Here is a 19,567-nt window from a genome sequence, read left to right as displayed (position 1 = left end):
GCTCCTTCAGAGGACAGTTGATGATGTGATGCCTATCCCTGACTACTCATGTTCTGCACTGTGTTGGTTACTTTTTCTGTCAAATCTTGACTTGCTCAAAGTCTATGGTCTTAGTGATATAATGGTGTGTATGTGTGTCTTATTGAGAAATGTATATATAAAACACAAATATTTCTTTTTTACTTAACTTTATTTTGTGTGCATTGGTGTTTTGCTCGCATGCATGTCTGTGTGAGGGTGGTTGTGAGCCACCGTGTGGAGGCTGAGAATTAAATCCAGGTCCTCAGTCAGTGCTCTCGGCTTCTGAGCCACCTTGCCAGCCTTAAACTTTATTTCTTTAAATGCCTTTCTCCATTTGAAGAAACTGCACTTCAAAGGAACTTACTGGTCTAAAACAGGTATGCGCTCAATGAACCTGGAACATGTTAACATGCCTAACAGTAAGGAAACGATCAAAAAACCAAAATAGCTACTTAATATAGTCATGTCATAAACACTTGAATATCACTAACCATTAAACCATAAGCCATTTTATAAACAGTACTCAGTAGTCACTTTCTACTTTGTAATGTTGACACGGACCAGTTTATTGAGACTGAGGAACTTAGAAGAATCATCTACTTGCACTGTATTTCCTATGCTAAGGCATGAAACTGGGTGTTCCCTTATATAGTAGCTCCGGCAGTGCCTGGAGAACAGAGTGAGCTTCTTGTTATTTCTCGAGTCAGTGAATTATTAGCTCAATAGTGATCAATAGCTCAGAACAGGAACGGAGTAAAAATCACACAGGTGACAGGAAGTAACCACAGCTGTCTCTCCAACGCTGCTCGCTGACATCTCCTGCACCTTTACGTTCGTGCCTTACATCTGTGGTGGCTTTTTTCCTGGGACACTTATGGTTCGTTTGGTAGTTTGATAGTACTGATCAGTACTGACTCTATGTACTGAAGTTTGTTTTGTTCTTTCCTAGTTTTTGGAGCAGTTTGAGAAATACTGATGTTGGCTCCTCTTCAAAAGCTTGGTAGAGCTCAGCGGCGAATCGTCCCGTCCTGACCTTTTGTTCGTAGGTTAGTGCTGCCGCACCACACTGCTGTGATTTATCTGTTGGAGCCACTCACAGCAGCTTGATAGACCTCGTTAAGTCGCTTGTTTCTTGGACTTTATCCATTTCTCCTGTTTGACAGGTTTTGTTTCAAAGCCTCAGAATTGTAGGATTATCTGTTATAATAGTCACCCTTTTTTCATCTTTAGTTTTATTAACGATGGGTTTTTCCCTCTTTTGTTTAAGTTGCCTTAGGTTTTATGTGTTTTTCACAGAACCAACTTTCTGTTACATTGATTCTTTATATTTTCTTTCTGTCTCCATTTCAATAATTCCTGCCCCGACTTTCGTGTCTTCTCATCTACTGCCTTTGCATTTGAATTGTTCTCGTTTCCTGAGACCTTGGTGCCTTCAGCAGTTAGCTGAACTCCTGTTTTTATTCTAAGCCCTGACACAGTTAAATTTCCAGAAGTGGGATTGCTTCTGTCCCATCAGACACTTTTCGTAGTTATGCTTTCCCTTCCCTGTATCTTCCCCTTCTCCAGTGTTTTACAAGAATGTATCTTTCAGGTATTTGTCTAATTTCTCTTACTGATTTATAATTTTATTTTGCTGTAATTAGATAAAGTCCAAGAAATGGTGTTTTCCATCGCAGTCAGATAGATATTTTGTGTTTTTCTGCTATTTCATGGTCTGTGGTTTAGATTAATTCTGGTTTCTTTGCTTTGGTTTTTTGTATGAATGCCCTATCCATGATGACTGCGGTGCTGGGGCACCAATTAGTCTTTCATCTGGGCCATCTGCATATGTTCATGAGTGTCTGTTTTCTGGAAATATGTATTTATATACACATATGTAATTAGAGTGCTCCTTTTAGCAATGTATCCCTATACTGCTTAATATATCTTTCAGAAGGTATTTGCTGTGCAAGGTGACTACAGTCAATGTATTATTTTTTTTTAAAGATTTATTCATTTATTATATATGAGTACACTGTAGCTGTCTTCAGACACACCAGAAGAGGGCATCAGATCTCTTTACAGATGGTTGTGAGCCACCATGTGGTTGCTGGGAATTGAACTCAGGACCTCTGGAAGAGCAGTCGGTGCTCTTAACCACTGAGCCATCTCTCCAGCCCCCAGTCAATGTATTATATTCCTTAAAATTGCTGTGCTCTTACAGTAAATATAGAGCACTTTATTCGGTTCCCCCTCCCTTTTCCTATCCCTCCCTCTCTCCCTCCTTCCCTCCCCCTCTTCTTTGGTATTTATCCTTTCTAATTTTTGTTTGAAACTTAATTTATCCATTATCAGAATATCTTCTGTCAGTGACTTTTTGGCTTCCAATTGCTTGATAAATTAACTTGTGTCATTTCCCAGTCTGTGTGTCTTCTCAGTGAGGTGCATTCCTTGAAGTCAGCAGGTAGTTAGATCTTAGTTTTCGATATAATCACCTATTCAGTTGGTTTTGGTAAAAGAGTAAGATTGTTACACTTGGGTTATTGAGTGATTTACCAATTCCCATAATTTTGTTGGCTGTTTCTCTGATTGGCCAGATTATTACTCAGCTCTGGTTGGTGGTTGGTTTGGTTTTGCTTTCACCCCTACTAGCATTAAGGGTTTGATGCTTTTCTGTACTGGACCTTGTAGTAACTTTCTTAATCCCCTATGGTCATTTCCACTGGTAACATTTATGTGGCCTCTCTATCCTATAGTCTCTATCCTATAGAGACTCCTCTATCCTAACTCTTCTGGGTTTAGACTCCTTTGTCTTCTGCTTTCATGACTTGGTGGCCTGTGAGTTACTTTCATTTATGTTTGTCTTGAAATTTCTCTGTAAATTTAAAAGATAAAGTTGGTGCATACATGTATAACAGTGTTTGTTGACAGTCAAAATCTTGAAGTAATTCCTGGCTCTGAGGATTTCTGTCTAGAGGCTTAATGATAGGCTGATTTGTTTCCTTCTGTGTGGGACTTGATAATTTTGTTTTTTGGTGTTTGTTTGTACGCCTGGTAGTTTTTTGGTGTTTGTTGTTGTTGTTGTTGTTTGTTTGTTTGTTTGTTTGTTGTATTGAAATAGCCCTGACTATTCCAAACTTTACTCTGTAGACCAGGCTGGCCTTGAACTCAGAGATCTGTCAGCCTCTGTCTCCTGAGTTCTAGAATTAAAGGTGTGACACCATGCCAAGTGCTGGGACTAAAGGCGTGTGCTCCCACCTCCCAGATTCCATTGATGTCTTACAATAACTTCCTTTGTTTTGTTGTTAGATCATCCGGGTGTTATGGTGAGCTGTTCCTGGTTGTTTTGTTGTTAGATCATCCGGGTGTAATGGTGAGCTGTTCCTGGTTGTTTTGTTGTTAGATCATCCGGGTGTTATGATGAGCTGTTCCTGGTTGTTTTGTTGTTAGATCATCCGGGTGTTATGATGAGCTGTTCCTGGTTGTTTTGTTGTTAGATCATCCGGGTGTTATGGTGAGCTGTTCCTGGTTGTTTTGTTGTTAGATCATCCGGGTGTAATGGTGAGCTGTTCCTGGTTGTTTTGTTGTTAGATCATCCGGGTGTAATGGTGAGCTGTTCCTGGTTGTTTTGTTGTTAGATCATCCGGGTGTTATGATGAGCTGTTCCTGGTTGTTTTGTTGTTAGATCATCCGGGTGTTATGATGAGCTGTTCCTGGTTGTTTTGTTGTTAGATCATCCGGGTGTTATGATGAGCTGTTCCTGGTTGTTTTGTTGTTAGATCATCCGGGTGTAATGGTGAGCTGTTCCTGGTTGTTTTGTTGTTAGATCATCCGGGTGTTATGGTGAGCTGTTCCTGGTTGTTTTGTTGTTAGATCATCCGGGTGTAATGGTGAGCTGTTCCTAGTTGTACCTGTTTTGGTTCCAGATTTCCCCATGCCCATTTTTCTCTATAGATTTGGGGAGTTTTCTACTATCATTGTATTGAATAGATGTTCTGTGCTGTTATTATTTTATCTCAGCTTTCTCTTCTGCATAGTGAATTCTTAGACTTGATCTCTTACTCATGTCCCAGAGTTGTTGACAAGTGTGGTTATGTTTATTTATTATTCTCCATTGACGTCAGAATGCAATGTCTCCATCCTCATCGTCCATACACGATGTTGTTTGTTCTGACTGCTTTAGTCTCGTTATACTTCTAGGATTTTTTATTTCATTCATTGCAGTTTTTCATGTCTAACATTCTCAGTGACTTCCCTTGTCTCCCTTCCATGCACATTGCTGATTTTCTCCTCCGTGTTCCTGGAGTTCTCTCTAGGTCCCAAACTGACTTCTTTACTAATCTTTTTAAAGGCCTGTGTGCTCTCTGAAGCTATTGATTCCTTTTACACAGGAGTGGGTAATTCTCTAGTCAACATTTGTTCATCTCTGGAGTCAGTAGTCAAATTTAAATCATTTAGAGGAGTTATGAGTTACCTTAATTTGCGGTTTTTTTTTTTCATATGACCTTAATTCCTTGTCAGTTTTGAGAGGTAACTGCTAGGCATACATAACATTCTTGTTTCACAATTTTCTTTATTTGTTTGTTTGTTTTTTTGTTTTGTTTTGTTTTTTTGGTGATTTTGTTTTGTTTCGTAGATCAGAGTGGCCTTGAACTCATATTCTCTTGCTTCTGCCTCCCAAGTGCTGGAAGTAAAGCATGTGCCACCTCACCTCACCTCACCTCACCTTACCTCACCTTACCTCACCTCACCTCACCTCACCTCACCTCACCTCACCCACCTCACCTCACCTCACCTCACCTCACCTCACCTCACCCACCTCACCTCACCTCACCTCACCGATTACCTCACCGATTACCTCACCGATTACCTCACCGATTACCTCACCTCACCTCACCTCACCTCACCTCACCTCTGGAATATTTTTTATATTTATAGACATATCTACCACTTAACAGTATTCTTTGTATATCTAAATTTCTATGTGGTATTATTTTTAATATCTGAAAAGCTTTTTTAAACTCACCATGTATTGCAGGTCTTATGGAAATAGATGATGTCAGTTCTTTCCTTGCAGTTTGCTCTTAGCTTTTAAAGAATTGTGTACTGGGTATAAAATTCTAGCTTTGCATTTTCTTTCTTTAGTTGTCTAAAAGACATTCCATTGTCTTTGGGCTTTCATAGTTAGTGAAAGAAAATCCGACAATTCTGGAAATTTGTCCAGCAAGTTCAAGTCTCCTAAGATCGCTGTGTGTTCTCAATAGGAGAGGGAGCTCTGCTTTAACAGTTATGCTGTACCGTGCTCTAGACTCTGCTTCCTCCCGTGAGTTCATGTGCTCGTGCTGTGCCGCACAAGATCCCATTGCTGTGCCGTGGACTCGGAACTGAGATTCCTAGGTGTCATTTCTGAGCTCATTACTCATGAATAGAGGGGCAGTGCATCTTTTTAAAACACTGACTGTTCATTGGAGGCACTGAGATCTCTATACCCACCTCCGAGGCTGGGGTTTAAAATGAGCACTTTTGCAGCTGTATCTCTGGGGGTTTTGTTTTGTTTGTTTGTTTGTTGTTTTTGTTTGTTTGTTTGTTTTGTGAAGAATTTTAGTAATGAAACAAATCAAAAGGAAGTCATCGAATAGTGTCGTGGGGTGGAAATGATGGAGTGATGGGGCACACAGGACTCTGTGAGGTGGTAAGAACTGGCTGCACCTGGTTATCCTGAAGCAGTGATCCCATCTCCGTGTGAATGCAGCCACCCCTGGTCTTTGACATAACATCCGCACTTGCCGTCTACAGAATAGCGTAATAGAATCATCATTTGCTCTTTTCGGGGAAACTTCTGCCAATTTCCTGCATAGAGGAAGCACATGCGCTCTCTGTGTGCTCAGGTAGCACAGACGATGGCACCTGCAGAACCGGCCCCTACTGTCCGGCCTGCCCCAGGAGCACAGTGACCTCTGTCTTGAAGCCATTTTTGTGCTTGGCTTCTCTAACACTGTGCTTTGGGTTTTGTTTCCCTAATCTTCCTTCTTAATTTCTCTTCTGCCTCTTTTTGGCTAATTTTCTCAGTCTGGACTTTAATGTTTGGTTTTCTTGGATGTAGGTCTTTTCCTTAAACAGCCTCATAGTGTCTTTGATTATCATGTTCAGTCATGATTTCCAAACAGATGTCGACTTAGCCATGTCTTCTGAACTTGAAATTTAAGTTTAACATCTACTTGACATGTAGGATGTTTTAAAAGAACATATGACACATCCTGCCAAGTGTTTAATTTTATCATCTGATTACTGTTTAAGTGTAAATGTCAGTGGGTGCTCATTAATAATCCATTCTGTTAATAAAATCTCTTCATACTTAGTTTTCACTGTTTCATTCTTTATACTTCTGTGAGTCATGTTCACAGGCCAACTTCTCTCCATGGCCTCTCGGGTTGGGTTGTTTAGTGTTGATTTATGCATCCATTATCGAATCCACAAAAGTTCAACAGCTGTGACTATTGTAAGGTAAAAACCAGGAGCTTTCCATTGCTTTTCCTAATATAGTCAAATCTTTTCCATGATCTCAAGAATCTGCTGGTCTTGGTCCCCCTGCATACTTAGCCTCCAACAGTTTTCTTTGTTTCCCTGTCTTCTGACGAGCTTTCTTTAGCTCTTAAATTCCATATATGTTTTTGTCAGAGCCTTTGTGTATATTGTTCTTCTACCTGGTTGACTTTGCTGTTTGTCTCCCTGATTTCTATTCTGCATTCTCCAGGCAGCCTGCCTTTAAGGTTTTTATTATCTATACAACAGCATGCCACTTTAATGTGCATTCCACATCTGTGATTAATCATAACTGTAATTGATGTAGTGTCTTTCTTACAAAAATATAGGCTTCTTTTTTTTTTTTTGGTTCTTTTTTTCGGAGCTGGGGACCAAACCCAGGGCCTTGCGCTTCCTAGGCAAGCGCTCTGCCACTGAGCCAAATCCCCAAACCCGAAAATATAGGCTTCTTAAGGGAAGAAATTGTGTCTGTCCTACCATAATACCATGGTATTCCTGGTATCAAGTAGTCGATAAATATTTGTGAAATGAAATAGGAGTTTTATGTTTTAATTATCATCGCATTCTATAATTTATAATCTCGGGGGGAGATTTTTAAGTTCATTGGAAGAAGTTTGGTCAAGAAGAATGGTAATGGTGCTCTCTGTGGCGCTCACTGCTCTCTGTGCTGCACATGCTGTCTCCTTTCAGCCCTTACCACTGCACTGCAGTGGATTAATACTATGCTTATTTTTCTTCAAGCAAAAAAGTGAGGAGGCACTAAGGTAATTTCCCTTGCCTTGTGAATAGCAGAGACATGATCTAAACACAGGTTAGTCCTTGTGTTAGGTCCTAAAGTCCTACTGCTCGGTATTGCAGCCTCCTGTTTCAGAAAGCCCCGTGATTCATGACTTTATCCAAGATTTCCAGCTACATTTTTCTGTTAGACTTCATCTAACTGAATTGAGGTCGATCCTGTACATAGAACTCATGTGTTTGTTGGCTGTGCCTCTGCAGTCTCTGTAGAACTGAGGCGCTTTAGATCACCAGACACCTATGAGGTAATGAAGACTTACTGATGGCCATTTGGCTGGATCTTGGTTCTTTTTTTTTTTTTTTGGTTCTTTTTTTCGGAGCTGGGGACCGAACCCAGGGCCTTGCGCTTCCTAGGCACTGAGCTAAATCCTCAGCCCCCATTTGGCTGGATCTTAGAAGTGCTCTAGTATATGGCTTTGTGAAAGTTACATCTGGCTTACAAATGAACTCAGGCCAGTTAATGTTCAGTCTTTAATTTTCAGCAGTAAGTTTTGAACCCCTAAGATGATAAATCATTCATAAATTCAAATGAGTCATATGTTTCTTTTTTTTCTTTAGAGCATACAATGAAACTAGAATGAAGTGTTAAGAGTTGAGTTTTGAAATGAACTTATCACATAAAATAAGGTAGGGCACTGCTTTGAAACATAGGCTTTTTTTTTCTTCATTTTGTTAGCTCTGCAGAGGTTGGAATTCTTAAGGAGAATCCTTGTTTGTCGTTTTAGTCCATCTTGACAGGTGTAGTGTTGTCACAGACCTTCTCAGACCCTTCTACTGCTCCTGAAACACGAGTAGAATTAACTGCTTACCTTGTGTAGCAGCAGCATGGCCTTGTCGGGTGCGCTCTGCAGCGTTCAGCTCAGTTTCAGTTTTCTGTTTCGCACCTTGCTTTGTGTGTGTGCGAGGGCTCTGTGAGACTTCGGTCCGATCCCCGTGGCATCACGCTGCTGTTAAGGAGCCGACTGCCATCCGGGCTTCCTTCTGGTAATGGTGCTGTCTACTTTGGTGACTTGTGTGCAGCTATCTTCGTTACAGAGGTCACCTTCTGTATTTTCCCCGTGAATTGGGTTTCTTGTAGGCAGGCAGTCCTAGTGCTTCCTCCTGGTTACATAGAATGGAAGTGAGAGCTGAACTGTGGGATGTTGACTTCGTATGGGTTGGTCTGCTGTTAGTCCGTCGCCTGTGGCATCCATGGAGTAGCTCTTGTGCTCCTGCTGTCATGCCAGTCCTTATGGGAAGTGCTGCCTGTTGGCTGCCATGTCCCCTCGCCATGTGCTCTGGCGCACAGGACATGAAAGGCTTTGTTTCTTGATTTCTAAACTGATATGCCCAAATGAAGTGATAACCCATAAGCACAGAGCATGGACGTTCCCAGACTTGCGCAGCCATGTTTATAGATTTTTGTGCAAAGGACAAAAAGCTTAGTAATTTATTAGATACGCTAAAATGTAGCATTAAGAAAGGGACAAAATGAGACATTTTCAAACCTTGGTGCTTATTGCTTCTGTAAAATAGTACCATTTAAAAATATAACGTCTAATGTTTAGAAAACAATTTTCATCAATTTTGAAGATAGCTTATTTTTAGAAATCTTAGGCTATAATCTATATCCATGGAGAGCAGCTAGAAGGGTATATTCTTTAAAATTACCACTAGAGTAACTGTAAAATGCAAGGACAATTTAATCATTTGGAGTAATGCGAAACTGTGAATCCAGACGTAAACATTTAAAAAATACTTTAGGACTAACTATTTTGTCCATGAAAATAATATCTTGATTACTGAGCTTACCAAATTGCCTTGGAGGAGTTGATGGTGGTGTGGTAATTAGCATTCTCTTGCTGGACTCTCACTCTAACACTGAGTTTAGATTTAATACCTTTGTGACTCCCAACATTTACAGCGACTTTTCTTAGCCTGTGTACACGAGAGAGCTTGTAGCTAATGGGGAATATGATATCTGACTTTTTCCTCTCCTAAAAGAGGAGACTTCGTCCACTGCCACTGTACCTTTTTCTGTTCTTTTTGTCTTGCACAGAAGACTGGCATCTTCCTGTGAAGGGCTTGTGGCAAACCTATCCAACTGGGGTTCTTCCTCCCTGAGAAGGATCTGACCCATCATCACCTGAAGCAGGGATCACAGTCTAAGGGTCCAGGTGAGGGCAAGGCAGTCTATGTATTAAGCCAGTTTCTTTTCTCATCAGGTAAGTCACACTCAGGCATGGTCTCGCTTCAGTCAGCCTTAGCATTTTAGCGCTATCCAGGGAGACAGACACAGCTCATGACTACCCCTTAACCCTGCTCCACCCCACCCCAGTTATCCTGAAGTCAGCCTCAGCTGTTCAGGATTGGTTGTCATTTAAAACTTTTTTTTACATAATGTGATCATTTCAGCATCTTAATTCTAGAAATGTAAAAGCAGGGATCGAGACAGGTATTTATTTGTACGTAGGATTTTACTGCTGCTCCTTGTCTTTAAATGAGCTTTAAATGTTAGCAAGTACAGCCAGTACAGTACATGCACGATCGTGTACGTTTATGATTTTAAGATCTTTCACTGTTTACCTGTAAATGGTTGAAGCCAGAAGGGTTGGTAATATTATGGTTATTTATACTATTGTCAGGGAGATCTTCGTTGTAGGTTCTCTCATTTAATCAAAATGTTTAAGAGGATTAATGGATTTCTCCAATCCATACCATATAAGAAAAAAGTAGGGTTATTTCCTATAAGTATTCACTGCTAGTTGAAGCCTGAAGTTTGCATCTTAAAACCTTTGAAGTGAATTGCGACTTATTTTTCAAAGGGTTTTTTTTTTAATTGAAGGAGAAAAAAAATTGCTTTTGTTCTCAAGAGTCCTTCAAAATGTTGTTTGCTTGAATTAGTGCTGAATTGCATACCACTGTGTTTTCAGTCTCATAAAACAATTTCCTTGTGATAACAGAGTGTGATTTTAATCATGTGTCGGGGTGGGGATCTCCTAAATATATCTTATTTTTACAGTTTGGAAACATAAAAACAAACTTAGTTTCATTTTCCTGTATTGACTAGTTAGTTCTCCAGATGGTTTCTAAGTGACCTCAGCCACTGGAAAGAAAGGGCTATCCTCCTCTAAGTTTCTTTGTGTCAACCTTTGTTGCTGGCTTAATTGCTGAGTTTTTATTATTTGAAAATCTCTAAGTTTTTAGCAAGAGTGCTCTCTCTTCTAGGCTTCTAACCCACAACACTAGCTATCAGTCAAAATCTCTGTTCCTGACTACGTGGACTTAGTGTAATGTTCATAGACAAATAGGAAATATTTATTACATATTTAAAATCTTTAAATGGTATTCTCCTTGAACGGAAAAGGTTCTGTGCTTCAGATTCTAATGGAAAGTTATTTCCCACTAGATAACTCTTTGAAGATGATTAGATTCCTATACATGGATTGTATTGAGGATGTAAACATAGTCTAACCCAATCATGTAAATATATAAAGTAATTTAAGTGCTTAGACATTTGAGTCATATTACTATGCTGGAGTGTTGTGCGTGTTTTATTGAATATTAGGCCTGTCTTGTGACAGACTCACTGGGCACATTTTGGAGGCTGCACAGCAGCAACATAGCTGTCCTGGCACACTTGGGATAGGCAAATTGAATACGTTGTTGAAAAATTAGAACTTTGAAGAAGCTTGCTTGAAGAACTCTTACTGACGTGTGTGGATTACATCAGACTGGCTCAGGGGAGTTTGCACTTGAAGCATGAAGTTGATAGTGACCTGTCCCATTGTGTCTTCAACTTTTGCCTTTCAAAGCTCACCTTTGTAACCCTACTGTTCTGGGTGGCTGTGTATGTAAACTTCAGCCATTTTTTGTTTCTTCTATGAAGTCACTGAGACATCTGCTTAATTAAGAATGAACTAAAACTTAGGGCCTTTAAAGATTGGTTTGACCACCATGCCTGCAGGCCTGCTGCTGTGTATAGCTGACTGTGAACACACTTGTGAGAGGACCTTGGCTCAACTAAATGAAATAAAAATTCATTTTAAGCCTTTAAAATGAGGTCAGCATTCTGTTTTCCCATGCTGTCACAGTGCACACATGTTAGAGAGAGACAGCTGCAGTGCACCATGAAAGGAAAAGCACAAGGGGAAGGGCAGATTTGCTAAGAAAAATAAACAATTGAATTACAAATACAGTAGTTGGCTGTGAGTCTCTGACACACATTCACAGGATTCACTACCCTTCCTTCCTAATCAAGGGGGTTTTTCTGATCTATCATTAGTCTGATGTTTCTTTAAGTGTGACATGTTTCATGTAAACAGAAGTTACCAGAAAGAAGAAAAGTCATGTATAGTAAGAGTCTACATGTCCTGAACTTTTACCTGTTAGGAATTGAACTGTTGCAGGCCAGAAAGCCCACGTATCTTTGGCTGTTTTTAGTCCTTGTGTGAAGCATCCTGTCCATCCTGTCTTGGCCTAACATCCAGGTGACTGTCAAAGCCTTTAACTGTATTTTGAGATGACCATGAGCTTCTGTCACCCACAAGCTAGTAATGTCATCAGACTCTGAAATCTCCCACAGAATTTCCTTACTTTGCTGAAACCACCTGTATGTGGTTCCCACCTGTCTATCTGAGATGCGGCAACATATTTCAAGATCCGGGCATGACAAGGATGAGACCTCTTGACCGATTCCCGCCTCCTTGTTTTCTGCCCAGTCAGGATTTAATTGTTCACTATGAAAAGCATTAACATTAAGATTGTATTTCACATTTCTTTGTCTCCATTTTCTGTCTTCTGTAAAATTAAAAGAAAAAAAGAAAGACTGATTAATGTTGTTTCCTCAAAGAATCTCCGTAGGTGATCTTTTCGTGTCCCTTAGGTGGTGGCAGTATGCAGTTAAGTTGGGGTTGTCTGCGTTTGCTTGAACTGTGTCTCCTCTTAACTCGAAGCAATGTCCATGATGCTATTATTTCTAACGTAATTTCCTCCCGTTGGTTGGTTTGCTTGATGGCCACTAATGTCTCAAGTTAATAACCACAGAAGACTTCAGAAATGTGCTGTGTGCTTCATAAAATGTATCTGTGGTCGCTAAAATATTTTTTTGCTTAGAACAACCAAATATAGTTGGCTATAAAATTATATATTGTTAGAAAATGCTGCTTAAAACAAACAAACTGATTTACTTTCTGTTCTGAAAATATTCAGAAGGATTTGTTATCTCTTGCAGACCTTTCTGCAAACTACTAATGGGATGAACACAATATATCACTTTTATAATAGTGAGCTATTAAAGGCAAGCAGAAAGCAGTCTGCAGCCCATAAGTGCTGCCAACAGCTCTGCTTTAATGAATTCCCTTTTAGATGTCCATTAAATGCTCGTGGCAAATGTACTCATAATGGAAATGGCAAATCTAAATGGGTAGATATGAATAATCCATGGAGTTTAAATTCTGTTTATGATCATCTTCACATTTAGTTTTCAAGACAACGCAGTTTAGTTTTCATTACAGTTTGGAATAAAGAGGACAGGGAGTAATTGATTGCTTCAAGCAGATTAAAATCAATGGTTTTCTTTTCAAAGAACCAGTTCAATGCAGTAATTCCAACTTTAAACATTGATTTAGGGTACTCAACACAAAATGTTTTGTGCTGTGTGAACTTTTATATAGAAAGACTAATATTAATTTTATTTCCCTATATATCTATATAGTGAAATATAGAGCTTGTTAGGAGCATGTGGATGACTTAATAGTGATCTATATTAAGTCATTTTTGTATTATTGCAGTCATATAATGAATCAATGAGATTCCCGTCATCACTGTAATACTGTTTGTAACCCATTAGCACAGAGAAATTACAACCCATCATACATCATTACTGTGATTGAGGCCTTATTACCATATTCTCAAATTGCTTGCTTGCTATAAAACTAAACAGACACAAGGCAACTATAGGTGGGATATAGACAGCACACTGTTGTGTTGTAATAATGGGGGTTAGGTATGAGGAAAACACTGCTGGCTGTGCTAGAACTCACTCTTATTACTGTAAAGGTCAAATGTGGTTGGATGTGCAGGTTATTATTTTTGTATTGCATGAATCATGTCTTACTGTTTCCTTAAGATCATTTTCTTCTTAGTGTATCCTTTCAAAGACAGCTTTAATGTGCTTTGAATGTTCTAGACTGGTTTTGGAATCCTCATTTTGCCATTTGTGAGGTTAGGTGCTTTACCACCAGCCTGGCACAGTGTTAAGGGGTAAGGAGGTCAGTGCTCTCCTGGGCCCTAGTTGACGTGATGGATGAATGCAGTGCTGTCCTCAACAGTGGCGGGGACTGAGTGTAAGAGACTTCTGGTGTTCCAGTCAGCATTTATTCACTTGAGCATGTTCACCCTCTGCTGAGCCTACTGTGTGGCTCTGACAGCGGTGCTCAGAGCCGCTAGAGCCCACTTCTGAGCTGGCTCACTTCTCTGACGGATTCAGTGCTCCTGATGCAGACTGTGTCCCGATCTATGGTCCTACAATTTAGAACCTGACAGCATAAACATCAACAAACATGCAAGTCGGATACCAGGATTATCATAAAATGTATTCATTATTATAAAGCTTTTTACAAATAAGTAACCAGAGTAAATTAGCCAGAGTAACCATAACTACCTGGAAAAATTTAAAAGGCAACAGTCTAAAAAGAAACTTTATTCTTAAGTCATAATGCACTTAGAAGTCATTTACACATTACTCAGGTTTATTGTAATGTAGTTATTACGCCTTTTATAAAGCATTTTTTTTTATTTTGCAATCTAGTGGTTATGGGTAGAGAAAACCTGATGCTTGTCAGGCTATGTCTTGACTGTAAGGAGAATACTGCATGATGGGAAAGCTTAAAACTGTTCTCACCAAGAGTACTAGGCCTGATTCCATCTAGTATGTTCCTGGGTGTGCCCAACCACACAAACTCCCTTACATGGAGTGGCACTCTATGCTTGCCCAAGTGTGTCTGCTGAATTACTCAAATGCTTTTGTAATTTTTCTCTTGGGTCATTTCTCACTTCTAGACAGCCCAGTCTACATTACACACAGAGTAAGCAGTGCATAGTAACATAGGGAGTTACTACCTGGAGGGGAGCCAGTCTGAGACAGAGAACCCCAAGGTCCTGAATCCCTTAGGATGCCCTGGGCTTCAAAGTGTGCCACTGTAAGAATCATCGGTGTCCTTTAATTTCCTCAAGACCTTTTTTGGCATGGAGAAAGATTTGAATAAATAACTTTAAAAATAGATTAGTTGGGCAGATAGTAAATCAATAATTTAGAAAGTACAATAAGGAATTCAAAATGAGTACTAACAGGAAAACTAAAATGGGATAAAGAGCAGAGTGATTGCTGCGTGCTGTATTAATATAGGTTATTTATGGAAGGCCTTTCTCTCTTTAATAATTTATTTATTTATTCACTTTACATCTCCATCACAACCCCCTCACCTCCATTACCCCTGCATACAACCCCTCCCTCTCCCCTCCACTTCTCCTTTGAGGCAAATCAAGTCACTGCAGGAGTAGGCAGGTCCTCCCCCACTGAGGCCAGACAAGGCAGCCCAGTTAGGGGAGCAGGATCCACAGGCAGGCAACAGAGTCGGGGACAGCCATTGCTCTATACGTTGGGGAACCTGAATAAAAACCAAGCCGCACATCTACTACATATATGTAGGGGTTGAGGGGTGGATCCAGGCCATGTATGCTCTTTGGTTGGTAGTTTAGTCCCTGGGAGCTCTGGGGTATCTGGTTGGTTGATACTGTTGTTCTTCCTATGGGGTTGCAAACCCCTTCAGCTATTTCAGTTCTTTCTCTAACTCCTCCATTGGGGACCCCATTATCCGTCCAATGATTGGCCTTGAGCATCCACCTCTGTATTTGTCAGGCTCTGGCAGATCCTCTCAGGAGACAGTTATATCAGGCTCCTGTCAGCATGTACTTCTTGGCATCCACAGTAGTGTCTAGGTTTGGTATGTGGGCTGGATCCCTAGGTGGGGCAGTCTTTGGATGGTGTTTCCTTCTGTCTCTGCTCCACACTTTGTCTCCATGTTTCCTTTTGTTAACTTTTACTGGCTATAGTTATGTCTTAAGCAGGGTTTCTGTCTGTGATCAAAACTATGACCAAAAGCAACTTAGAGAGGAGAGAGCTACTTCCTTCTCACGATGCTCCGGGCACCGTGTGCCACTGAGGGAGTCAAAGCCTGGACTTGAAGCAGAAACCATGAGGAGTGCAGCTTTCTGGCTTGCTCAACCTGCTATCTTATACCACTCAGGACATTCCCCACAGTGACTTGGCCCTCCCAGTCAATCATTAACTAAGGAAATGCCCCCGGAGATGAGCCTGCAGGCCAATCTGATGGAAGCAGTTGCCCAGTTGAGATTCCTTCTTTCCAGATAGGTTTGCTTTGATGCACTTTGACAAGCAAAACAACCAGGTTGTAGTTGTCCAATGTTTTTTTCTCTACTGTGGCATTAGTAGGTTTTTGACTTATTTCTAACACTCATTCAACTTAGTGTCCTTTCTAGTTGCCCTTAAAAAGTAGTTAATAGCTCTATTAAAGCTTGGAGAGTCTTGTTTTATATATTTGGGTTACTGAAAATAGAAATAAGTGTATATAAGATTTGGGGAATCTACAATTGAATGTCTTCGGTTGTGAAAATGTTTTGAGAATTAAGTGTGTGTATGTGTGTGTTCATGTGTGTATATGTATGCTTGTTATATGCCTGAGTGTAATGCCAGAAGTCATTGTCTGGTGTCTTTCTCTTTCCCTATCCAACATTTTTCTTAGCTCGTGCTCTTGCTGATTTTCTAGACCAGCTAGCCACTGAGCGCTCAGTATCTGCTCATGTCTGCCTGTGCTGGGGTTACAGACAGGCACCCTATACCCAAATTTTACGTGGGTGCTGGATCTTCCTCATATTTTGTATAGCAGGCACATAAGGGAGACCTGGGTATTTGTTTTAAGGCAAGTAATGATCAGAGAACCAAAATTGAAAAAGTGGGATAGAAAGAAGACGTGAAGAAGTGAGGCTTGAAGAGAGAAGTTAAAAATGTATAAAATTTGAAACGCCTACATTCTTTCTTAGTTAGTTATTACTGTACAACAAATTATCCCCAAACTTACATGCGTTAGAAAATGTATTTGACAAAATTCTAGGAAATTTGGGCACAGCCTGGCTGAGTGTGTCTAGTTTCCACACTTCAAGGTTAAGAGAAGATACTCAGCCAGGCTCAAAGTTCAGGATAGCCTCCGGAGCATAGAAAAGTCCATCTGCAGCGTGCTGTTTGGCAGGACTCGGCCTTACCTCCCTGCTGGTTGTTGACAGAGGTCCTTTTCTTCCAGGTTTCTAGACTTTCCTCCTTGACATGTCAGCTTGCTTTCTTAGAATACAAGATGAAAGCCGCTATGCTTAGTCCTAAGCTAAGCATTCTTACCATGTTCTGTCTGATAGACATAAGTCAGTAAGTCCAGCCCATTCTCAGACAGATTAGAGTCTAGGGCTAGCTCTCGGTTAGATGGTTAGCAAGTCTCTGAACCCTTGGAGACTACTGCACTTCGTGTACTAAGATCCACATAGAGGACCTGTGTAGTGATGGTAGCCAGTGCTTTGTACAAGTGTTCTAGAGTCCAGAGGAAATGCAAATCTGTCCTTGACCCTTCTCGGTTTGCTGTTCTCAGCCCTGCAGTGCAGAGTTCTCTCCTCGGTGCTTATACCCCAGCGTCATGTGACTAGCAAGCACTAGAATTTCAAGGGTGAAATTTTAAAACTGTCCAAAAGCAGCTTTCTGTCTAAAGAGCAGGACTTGGCCATTTGCATGTAGTAGAGCCTTTCTTAGTCACAGGAGTTCATGACCTGACTGCTGGGAGGAAGAGATGGTGCTGCCTCCTGTGGACTTCCATGATGTCTGTGATAACTTGCAGTCAAAGTGCTGGTCAGAGTTCCAAAGTTCATGGTAGAAACTATTATGTTTGACTATTGAAACTCTTCTGAACACATGGCTTAGGAAATCAGAGGGATGACAAGATTTGCGCTAGTGAAGAAGTTTTCAGTTTTAAATAGAGGCGATATAGTCATAGTCCTTGTAGAATTCTTTCAACCGTGTTGCATGTTTGAAAATTCTAATAATAAAATCTTTATCCCTTTAAAACTACCTTTAGCTGCTCTTCTAAATAATGAACCTCCTGGTCTTTTTTCTGGGCTGAACAATTTGTATAAATTGTAGATTGTGATCTCAAATGGAAATTGTTAACTGAAGGTGAATCCGAAACAGTCCAGGGACAGTAAAAGGTTTCTGAACCCACAACAAAGAAAATTATTTCAAGTCAAATGGATACTGAATCTGAGGTATTCGTGGCAATGTGTGCCCAGATTGCCTCCAGTTGAGCTTGGCGGTGAGTACACATCATGCACCCACTACACTGCTGTCAGCATGGCTCAGAACCTCCACTCAGGTCGCATGCTGCTGAATGTCATCAACTCCAGTCTTTCTACTGCACGCTTTTTTGTTTTTGATTTGTCTCTTGCAGAAAGATAATAGTTTACTAGTATCAGATTAGTGCACCTCTGGTTCTAGCTGGTTCTGCCTGTATAATGTTTCCAGTGACAGGAAAGCAGTGCCTCCAGCTCTGGTGTCCTCTTGTATATGGCGAGGATGTGCGTCACACAGCATGAGAAACAGACTCCTTGTTAAGTAATCACTCTTTGCCTTGTAGCAGGCCCTGCACTTGACACTTCATTGCCATCTTAACCCATTCAAAAGTCTGAAGATGCACGGAAATGATAGAAAACAGCGCTGTGCTTTCTAGTGCAGCCTTAGACCAGGGAGGTGGACAAGGGAAGTGAGAATATAGATGACTGTCTCACGTGTACTTTTTGTATATAATTTTGTATATAGTTAGTAGACAGCATATGTTCATTCAGAGTGGTGTGTGATGCTGTAGGAAATTCCTTAATTTAGGAGCGTGATGAACAGTCCTGCTTCTTCTGATGGCCTTGAACTCTACTGCCCAAGTCTCGTCATGTTCCTTTTTTTCCTGCATTAGTGAAGTAATTAGTTAGTACCTAAAGGTATTTCCTGTAGAAAGCCATGGTGAAAACTAATAGTTTGCTATATAGTAGTATTTACTAGTTAGTAATTGGAATCATGGATTTGCTTTTATATTGTTTCACATTTTTCCCAAACCAAAACTATTACTAAGCCAAATGCAAAATCTCAAAAATAAAGAAGCCAAGCAGGCGAGATGGTTCATGCCTGTAATTCCAGTGTCCAGAGCCTTAGGCCACAGATCTCAGAGTAAAACATAGGTAACTTAAGGCCAACCAGTGCTACATAGAGAGAGCAACAGCAAAATCCAAGCTGTCCCACTCCCTCCGCTCTCTGACTCCTGGTAAAGTGCAGGAGTGTTGTTATTTGTTGATGCACTCTCCGCCCTATTGACATTCTTTTTAGCAATGTCACTGTAGACAGATGCCATAGGTAAATACATTTGTTTTCAGTCTTAATGAAATATTTGTGGTAAGAGACATGATGACGCAATATTGATGAGTTGTTTGGATCAGAGAAGTCTCCTTTGCTAATATTTTGAATATTGGAAACATGAATAATGAGTTTACTACAGTAACACATACTATAAGGAAAAACCTGTAAAACAATGAGTCCAGTATCTTTCAGAAATCACGCAAAAGGCCAGGAGGTGGTATGTTCACCATTAATCCCAGCACTCAGGAAGCAGATGCAGGCAAATCTTGGAGTTTGAGGCCATACTGATTGACATCGTGCATTCCAGGACTCCAAGACTACAGAGAAAAAAGTCTGTCTCAAAACCCAAAACAGCAACTCTCCCTCCGCCAAGTATTATGTAATAATTATATACTTGAGAAGGAAGCAGTACACCTTTTTGTCAGCTGAACCAAGTGACAGAAGGTTCTTCCTGTTACAGCTTGTGATTTGTACAGAGGGCATCTATATTATAGATGCTGGGGGTGATCATTAGGTGACATACTTTCTAGTTTCCTTAAAAAGATATCTTAATCTGTCTCAAAATTAAAGAGAATATTTTTAATGGGCATGGAAGTGGGGGAATCCAAAAAGAAGTGAGAAAAAAGTACAGATGTCAGCTGTTCTGTACTGGAGAGCTTATACTGTGCGAAGGTTGATCTTCAGCATGTGACTGTACTTTCATGAAGATGGCCTTTTAATTACTTTGTTACT

At 40.4% G+C, this 19,567-nt stretch overlaps 1 protein-coding gene across 3 annotated transcripts in view; it reads left to right on the top strand.

Moving 5' to 3' along the window:
• The window catches only part of Ranbp17 (RAN binding protein 17), a 309,416-nt gene that overhangs the window by 107,192 nt on the left and 182,657 nt on the right, over positions 1-19,567 (top strand). Inside the window, exon 15 of one of the 3 annotated variants that reach the window (XM_087571583.1) lies at positions 9,377-9,494. Within the exon in view, the coding sequence (XP_087427709.1) occupies positions 9,377-9,397 (21 nt within the window). The 3' untranslated portion in view covers positions 9,398-9,494. 3 annotated transcript variants of the gene reach the window in all.

This window comes from Rattus norvegicus, chromosome 10, assembly GCF_021556685.1.
Source record: "Rattus norvegicus strain SHRSP/BbbUtx chromosome 10, alternate assembly SHRSP_T2T, whole genome shotgun sequence".
In the NCBI taxonomy this organism is placed as follows: domain Eukaryota; kingdom Metazoa; phylum Chordata; class Mammalia; order Rodentia; family Muridae; genus Rattus; species Rattus norvegicus.
The sequence above is the reverse complement of the archived record's forward strand: the minus strand, read 5'-3'. Positions and strand labels throughout refer to the sequence as shown.